The sequence below is a fragment of the Microchirus variegatus genome (assembly GCF_963457635.1).
Source record: "Microchirus variegatus genome assembly, chromosome: 23".
NCBI lineage: Eukaryota > Metazoa > Chordata > Actinopteri > Pleuronectiformes > Soleidae > Microchirus > Microchirus variegatus.
This window is the reverse complement of record NC_139824.1, coordinates 18503665-18512065: the sequence shown is the minus strand read 5'-3', so window position 1 is coordinate 18512065 and position 8401 is coordinate 18503665. Positions and strand designations below refer to the sequence as shown.

General features: G+C 39.3%; 2 protein-coding genes across 2 annotated transcripts in view; one reads left to right on the top strand and one right to left on the bottom strand.

Moving 5' to 3' along the window:
- LOC310943593 (uncharacterized protein) overlaps window positions 1-559 on the top strand; it is a 57137-nt gene extending 56578 nt beyond the window's left edge. The window contains exon 18 of the mRNA XM_083909208.1: window positions 1-559. This exon is cut by the window's left edge and continues 1255 nt beyond it. The gene's annotated coding sequence lies outside the window, so the exon portion shown is untranslated.
- A 91-nt stretch (window positions 560-650) lies between these two features.
- On the bottom strand, window positions 651-6598 carry LOC310943975 (fibrinogen-like protein 1; the record flags this gene model as incomplete). Its single annotated transcript, XM_083909671.1, has 7 exons — window positions 651-918; window positions 2477-2676; window positions 3928-4016; window positions 4865-4962; window positions 5093-5252; window positions 5372-5540; window positions 6542-6598. The coding sequence occupies 7 exons, from the start codon at window positions 6596-6598 to the stop codon at window positions 651-653; spliced, it is 1041 nt and encodes a 346-aa protein (XP_083765797.1).
- Between the last annotated feature and the right edge of the window lie 1803 nt (window positions 6599-8401).

Sequence of the window (8401 nt, the reverse complement as noted above, 5' to 3'; positions counted from 1 at the left end):
ATGTGGCGCCACCTACTGCCGTCTACCAATCATTGCGGTCAGTAGAGTCTCAGCTGCCGAGCAACCACGGGTTGCCAGTTACGTCGGAAAACGAAACCTAAGAATTTTGAATTTGAGTGTAGTAACTGTTTTTGGCCACTATCTTACATATGGCGCCTTTAAGTTTTGTTTTACTTTTTTTTAAGGTGGACCTTTAAGGTGGACCTAAAGAGATACTACTAAACAGAGCGTTGTGAACAGGGCTGTTCATTAGGACACAAGCGAACTAGGTTAACTTTGAGAAATAGGCTATAATGTGTCCCCTTTAACTAAAGTTGTGTTGTTGTGTCTCACCTCTCCTTCTCTAAAGTCTTTTATTGCACCTTATTCTCTGTCGGATGCTTTTTTAAAAGGTTTTCTCCAGAGTGTAGGCAGCTGGAATCATTCCACTAAAGTCAGAACCTCCCCGTGATAAAGTAAAGTCTTTGAAACAGAGCCCGGTTAATCCCAAATAATCCCTTTTCCTACACAAGAGAGTCTCTCTAAAGCCTCAAAGGTCCATGTTCATGTTTACGTTTGGACGCAGAATAAATATGATATATGATTTAAAGCAACAGTCGTTTTATTTCAAATATTGACGTGCGTTTGCTGTATTCTTAAAAAAGCACATGTTATTGGCCTGCTGCTTCGCTGTCATGATGTTGTTGTTGTTGTTGTTCTTCTTCTTCTTCGTCTTGTCCCAGCAGAGGAGCGCTGAGCGTCGGCGGCGCGCTGAGTGGCGGCGGCGGCGGACCGTCCAGGTCGGCGGCCCGCACCATCATGACCACAGATTTGATGGAGTACCACCAGCCGTGCCACGTGTACCACACCACCCCGTCGTCGGTCATGGCTTGGTACGGCCCGTTGTAGTAGTGACCGTTTAGGTTTCCCGAGTCACACCTGTGCAGCAAGAGAGGGGATATTATATTAAATATAATATTATTTAAATATATAGAATTATTTAGAATTATTAACCCTTAGAACACCATGACTATGTTTAAACATACAGTTTATACAGATGCGAGGAGAATGTGCAATATAGAGCGTCTTATATCCTTTTAACAGCATGTTGAAAATCAGATTAAGCAAAACAGAACAAAATTACTATTGAGGTTTTATTTCAGAATATATATATAATATATCACAAAATAATATAATGTATGTATTAAACTACTTTTTTTTCACTTTTATATCACTATTAGTGTTCAATAAAACAGTCCATGGCTTTGTTTCAAAGTAGTTCCTGCAGAATTCTATATATTGTCCGTTCCACAAATGAACACTAGATGGCTCCATTGAGCCGTGTCTCTGTTTGTTGGCCTGTATCTCAGAGCGAATGATTGACAGCGCTGTGGCTTCCTTACAGCCAATAGGAGGACGCTGACGTTTTCGAAATTTTGATTGACAGCTTTGTTAGCCAATGAGAAGCCAGCTAAACGCCCGGCTATAGAAACGCTTCTCCTGAGGTCTTTCCGTCAGCTAGAGACGCCCGGAATGTTTTGAGTGTAACACAGGAAGTCCGTCTGACAAGACAGCGTTTTGTTTACACTGAAAAATCTACTTTTCACGGATAAACGTCAAAGGTAAGAGCGTTTTTTACAGCGTCTGTTGTCTTAATTATTTATCTTTTATCTCCGAAATGGTTTGTCGGTGACAGTTTTGACGTAAAAACGTCAGAAACAGCGGAGTCTCTGCTTTGATTTGAGCCCGTGCGTGGAGTGTGTTCTGGACAAAGTGTCGTAGCGGCGAGTTGGTTAGACGCATTGGTTCCGTACGAAGTTTGATATGGAGTTCTTAATTTAGTCGTTATTTGAGCTGTTTATCACATTTAAAATATGCAGTTTAATTTCATTTCCAGCGTCATTATATTCTCTCAGAGTTCACGTTTTCAGATCTTCAGTAGAACGTAGTCTACGTTGTTTAAATTATAGGAACATATGAGTGCACTGCAAAAACAGCACTAATTCCAAAATGTTTTGCATACATTTATGAAAAATAATCTGCCGTTTGCTTGGCTGGAATATTTAAAACTAGCTCAATAATCTACGGCCACTTTCAGATTGTAATGTGCCTTAAAACAAGGAAAAACAAGAAAGTTTAGTTTAGTTTAGTTTAGTTAACTTAAAATAAGTCTTCTTTGACTTAAATAGGCCGAATTTAAGAGAACCTTAATACACACAAACAGGAAGCAGTTGGGATTTAATGCAAATTATTGTTTTAGTTAGTTTTACTAAAGTAAGCTGCAAAGACAACGTTAATAAGAGTATTTTTGGGGGGCAAATATTTCTTCTTTTTGGGCCAAAAATATAAGAACATTTTACAGTTTACAGTGAGCATGAACCAGAGGACTCTGGTCTCTGAAGGACAAACTGTGTTCATGCGTCTCTGAAGATGAGTCCTGTGAGTGGACCTGAGGACGCATCAGGACGGATGTTTGGGACAGAACCCGTCTTGTTACCTGCTGAACCACCAGCCCGACTTTGAGTGTCCTATACACTGGGCGTCGCTGTCGTTGAGACGGTCGTAGGTGCTGAATCTGACCCCTGACCTCAGACCCGGAGGCCCAGCAGAGGACGGAGAGGACGAGCCGTGAGCGGCGTCGGAGAGAGCGTCGCCCGCATCTCCACTGTACTCGCCCACATGCAACTGGAACTGGTCCTTTAAGAGGAGACGACACAGAGTTTAGTTTATTTCAAACGTGTGAAGAACAACGACAACAAAAAAGAAAAGAAAAAATAGAGCAAAGAAACAAATAACATAATAAGTTTAACACATCCGAAAAGGAGTCGTAAGAAGAATAAACTTATGTCATAGTAACCCTTCTCCATTCTCAAACTATATCACATATGAACATTTTACCTATTTGACACATACACATATTTGTATTATTATTATTTTTATTTCTATATTACATTAGGAGTACCTTCTTCCTCTTTATACTTTAAGAAAATCCCTTCTTTATACTTTTTTCCCATGTGTTTGAGTTCATATTTGAGCAGATAAACATCATAAATATAACATACAACTGGGGGAAGATGTTACAGTGTGTCACAGCTCTCTGTCTCCCCCTGCAGGTGTATATATACATATATAATTATTAAATCAGTTTAGCTTCTACCTGAGAAAAGCTTAACAAAATAAAAGCATGAATTTGAAACCATTAACAAAGGAGTTAATGAAATCATGTTGTAAGAGTTTTACACATTTATTTAATTATACCTTTTTAAAAGTCTATTTTTTATATCTATACTTAAAACATATAAGTGCTATCTGCATCCAGATGACTTTAAATGTACTTATATATTCTTTTAAACAGTCAACAAGGATGGACAGAGCTTGTTTATCTCAGTCAGAGCAGCTTGATGTTATTGAATGGATGGAGGGATGAGGAAGGAGAGGGATGAGGAAGGAGAGGTGAAGGTGAACAGAGAAACGTGGAGGTTTTGGGAAAAAAGGGGAAGAAAAGAAAGAAATGACTAGTCAAAATAAGAGCTCTGCTGTTATGGGAACGTAAGAAAAGACAAGGTTAAAGGGATAGTTTAGGTTTGTGGAGGTGAAACTCAATCGTTTCTCACTGTTGGGAAACTGAAGCTTTCTCAGACTCTCACTCACTCCCCTCACACCAAAGTCACATCACAGCACATTCAGTTGATTCAGTGCTGCCACTATCTGTTATTGTGTCGCCTCCTGTGAGAGGAAAATGGTCATTTTGTCCATGGACTTTGGACTTAGTCACTCTTTTCAGCAGTCCTGTAGCTCTAAATTCAATTTAATTCAATTCAATTCAATGAATTTGTGTCTTTTGCAGCTTTGGAGCTCAGCTGTGCAGGTTACGAGCGCTCAGATATCGATCAGCTGTTGTTTTGCAGTCACTCGTGAGTCGTGACATCATCTCTCTGTCTGTTTTACCTTCTCGTCGCCAACGTTGAAGTTCTTGTACTCTGCGAAGCGCTGGTTGCCGTCAAAGTCCTCCATGTCCACGCGCAAGTCGTACTTTCCTACGAGACACAGTGTTACTACACAAAATAGTGGCTCGATGACTTAAAGGATTGTCCCGAATACTTTACTTCAGATTCATGCGAATATGTCGCAAACAACAACAAGTGGGTCAGTTCTGTGGGTTCGAGCCCCGGTTGGAACAAGGGCTTTTCTGCATGGAGTTTGCATGTTCTCCCCCAGTGTGTGAAGTACCCATTAATAATTTTTGGGGGGGCCAGGGGAGCCCCAGGTGCCCCAGGTGCCACCCTGCAGTATTGTCTATCTTCCCTGTCAGATGTGAGCTTGTGTCGGCCTTTTTTCACATCGCCATTTGGAAAGCAATTCATTAAAACATTAAAAATACAAAATAATTGACATTTTGTCTGGTTATAAAGGATAAGAAAGTTTGCAAAGTGTGTTATGTTTGTAGATCATATATGTAAAACTGAAATTACAAAAATCTTTAAGAAAAAAACATGTTACAGTGACGCTGTAACATGTTTAGACCCCTCTTAAAGTTTGCATTTAATGCTTTCAGGGGGTCTTGAGTGTTAATCATGGGGGTCTAACCCTCCCAGACCCCCCTGTATTTTGCACAGTGTTCTCCCCGTGTGTGCGTGGGTTTTCTCCGGGTTCTCCGACTTCCTCCCACAGTCCAAAAACATGCAGATTTGAGGATTAGGTGAATTGGTGACTCTGAATTTGATCGTAGGTGTTTGAGAGGATGGTTGTTTATCTTTATGTGTGATGGACTGACCAACATCGCCCTGTGTCAGCTGAGATAAAGTGGTAGATAATGGATGGATGAGCAGGTTATAGTAGTTGTATATGCAGGTGCACACACACACACACACACACACACACACACCTTGGGAGGTGAGATGGTGAAGCGGTTCATTGCCCAGCCAGAATTCTCCATCGGGGGAGTAGAGATCTCCAAAGCCGTGTTTGTACTCCACCCACGCTCTGCACACACGTGCACGTTCATTTTACATTTTTTAGATTGTTAGAATCCTTGACATTGTTTTTTATATGCAAAAAAACACACACACACACACACACACACACACACACACACACACACACACACACACACCTGTCAAAGTTCTCTTTGCCGTCTCTCCGTCTCTGGAACACAGTCCATCCTCCGCCACTGCTCATGTCGCAGTAAACACTGAGTGCAGTGGGAGATCCGTCAGGACGGATCACATAGAGGCCGCTGGCCACGTTACCGTCTGCAAACACCTCGGAACAGTCTGCACGTACAGAAGAAGAAGAAGAAGAAGAAGAAGAAGAAGAAGAAGAAGCTCATTAAATACATTCAATTTACTCTCTTACTTGAAGAGATCTCACATCCATATATCCAGGCCTCCACCTCTGTAGAGGTTGTCGTCTCCCAGGTGTGAGTTGGGGATGTTCTCCAGCTGCTCGGTCTGTCTGTTGTGAAGGTCCAGGATGTAACGGTGCTGGTCGTCGATCACGCTCTTCAGGGCCTGGATCTCCGTTTCCAAACGAACCACTTTCTCCTCACACGGCACAGGAGCCTGAACACAGACACAACAGTGATGGACACTTTAACAGCAGTGATATATAGAGTTTTATATATATATATATATATATTTTGGCCCTTTTGCAGAGAGTAAATTCTGTGTTTGGCATCGTGTTTGTGGTAGATCGTCAGTTTAAGTGGTGAAATTCAGTGATGTAATAACTAGAGATGAGCCCTGAGTGTTAGTAAGTTAGCAGGAGGTTTGATATTCACTGGATATTCCTTTTTCGAAAGACATTTTCTCAATCAACAAATAGACATTTTCTCATTCTGATTGCTGTAGTAGTTGAGAATGGTTGACTGCTACTTACTACAGGAGACGCTTTGTTGATATTTGCCATTATTGTGAAACGGTATGAAATTAAATATTTAAAATATTCACCAAAAATCAACAAATAGATATTTTTTTCTCTCAAAATATCTATTTGTTGATTTTTGGTGAATTTTTTAAAAATATTTAATTTCATACTATGCACACTTGAGCCCTGATGATACTTAATAAACTGGATCAGATAGCAGATAAAAAATTAAAAAAATCTAATACATTCCAAAACTCCTATATATATATATATATATATATATGAGTCGCTTCATACACAGATACACAGAATTTAAAAATGTAATTGTTGTGAGGGTTCTTATTTCTTCTTCATGGGGAAGAAGAAGAAGATTATTAGTAGCTTTGTTTGTAGCTTTGTTTGTGGTTTAAAATGTGTAAATGAACAATAGTTTGTGTTGTTATTGGACACAAAAAGTCACATAAACAAACAACAGTTGGTTTGATATCAATCAAAATCAGAAAAAGCACAGAGACTCTTTTGTCTTTGGTTTAACTTAAGTAGCAAAGACGGCACAAAAACAAACATTATAACAATATAAGTATCCAGTATGTGACAGAGATGAGGGAAAACACGTTGTAAACACTACGATATAAATGATTCTGAGTTTAGCTGTTATAAAAATGATCAAAATGTCACGTTTGACGTTAGATCTTACTGTAATGCATGAGCTCAGGTGTAGAAGAAAGATCACAGACGTCCTCAGAGCTCCCATCGTCAACGATGTGATGATGATGATGAAGATGATCGGTGTGTGAAGCAAACGTCTGCTGCTGCTGCACTCTGTCTCACTCTGTCCTGTTCACGCCTCCTCCTCTTCCTCCTCTTCTTCCTCCTCCTCTTCCTGGAGTAAAGAACTCCTTATGGAGTCATTTAGGTGTGATTATAGTATGTAAGAGTCATGTAGATCAGTGTTACCCAACCCTGGTCCTCAGGGAACGCAGCCATGCCATGTTTTACATGTTGCTCTGCTCCAAAAAACGCCTGATTCAAATAAATCGTTAGCTCATCAGCTTCAACTTTTGTAAAAATAAGGGTTAGAAAAATCATGTTTCAACTTTTGTCAATTTTTTTCAAAAAAGTTTATATTTCAACTTAAAAAAAAAAAATTCAAAAAAGTTATTTCAACTTTTGTAAAATAAATAATTAAAAATCATGTTTCAACTTTTGTCAATTTTTTTCCCAAAAAAAATATTTCAACTTTTGTAAAAAAAACAAAAAAAACCTTTAATATTTCAACTTTTTTCAAAAAAATGTTTTCAAAAAATGTTGTATTTCAACTTTTGTTAATTTTTTTCCAAAAATGTAATGTTTAAACTTTTGTTAAAGAAAAAATTTAAAAAGAAAACATTTAATGTTTCATCTGAATCAGGTGTTGAAGCAGGGCAACATCTAAAACATGGCATGGCCTCATTCCCCGAGTATCAGGGTTGGGAAACACTGATGTAGAGTAGTAGCTTTGTGTGTTTGTGTTTGTGTTTGTGTTGTCTCTGTGAAGAGATGTGAGGATAAGAAGAGGATGAAGGAGCTCTTTATGATGATGGTTGTTCAATATTAACACCATATTTATTAGAAATAAATAGAAAAATATTGATTTAAGACAGAAAGGCTTGCAAAATGTCCCCCAAGCTTGCATGGACACGCTAATTCCAGTTCACCACACGAATAGAACTTTATATTATATGTTTTATGTCCTGAAATTAGCACATAACATTAGCCATAAGGTAGAACTGCAAATGTTTTGTCATGGATGGTAATAGTACAATGCAAATAAATTTTATTATGATTGAAAAAAATTTAAATAAACATTAGAGCACATGAAGCTAACCGTAGCCTTGCTGCTAATACGGCAACATGCAGCCTCGTTACCATGGATTTGAAGGTAAAACATTTTTATTCTCAATTAAATGTATCATTTTTGTAACGTGAACGGTTTAAATGTTGATTCAATTGTAAAAGAAACAAAGAAAGTCTTGTTAGTTTTAGATGAAAGAGCGGACGCAGACGGTTTCATAGTAACGTACGGACGCCCTTTGATACGTAGACGTTAATTTTGTTGTGCATTTACAGAAAGTGGCAAAAGACAATAAAGACTATATCTTATCTTTAGCTGTGAAGTGACATCACACATCCATCAAAGGCATTTTGCCGAATAAATGAAAGAAAAAAAAAGGAATTCTTGTTCTTCTGTGTTATAATAATTCCTGTGAGATCAAGGCTCAGGTTCAAAGACACTTGTAACCACGTGTTCTTCTCGTATTCTGTCAAAAACAACATTTCCACAAAGACCTGAGCACCATGAGATGCAGTGAGGTGTACGTGGTTTACCATCGCCACACAACAGATTCGTCTCTGGACAAACTCCAGCACCAGGCTCACGTCCGGGCCTTCTTCAACATGACGGTGTACCACGTCCTCCAGAGAGCCGGAGCTCTGAAGCACCTCTGCGACGTGGAGCGAGCCCGACACGTCAACCGCCTGGTGGACCTCTTAGACGAGGGGCTGGTGCACCAGGGCC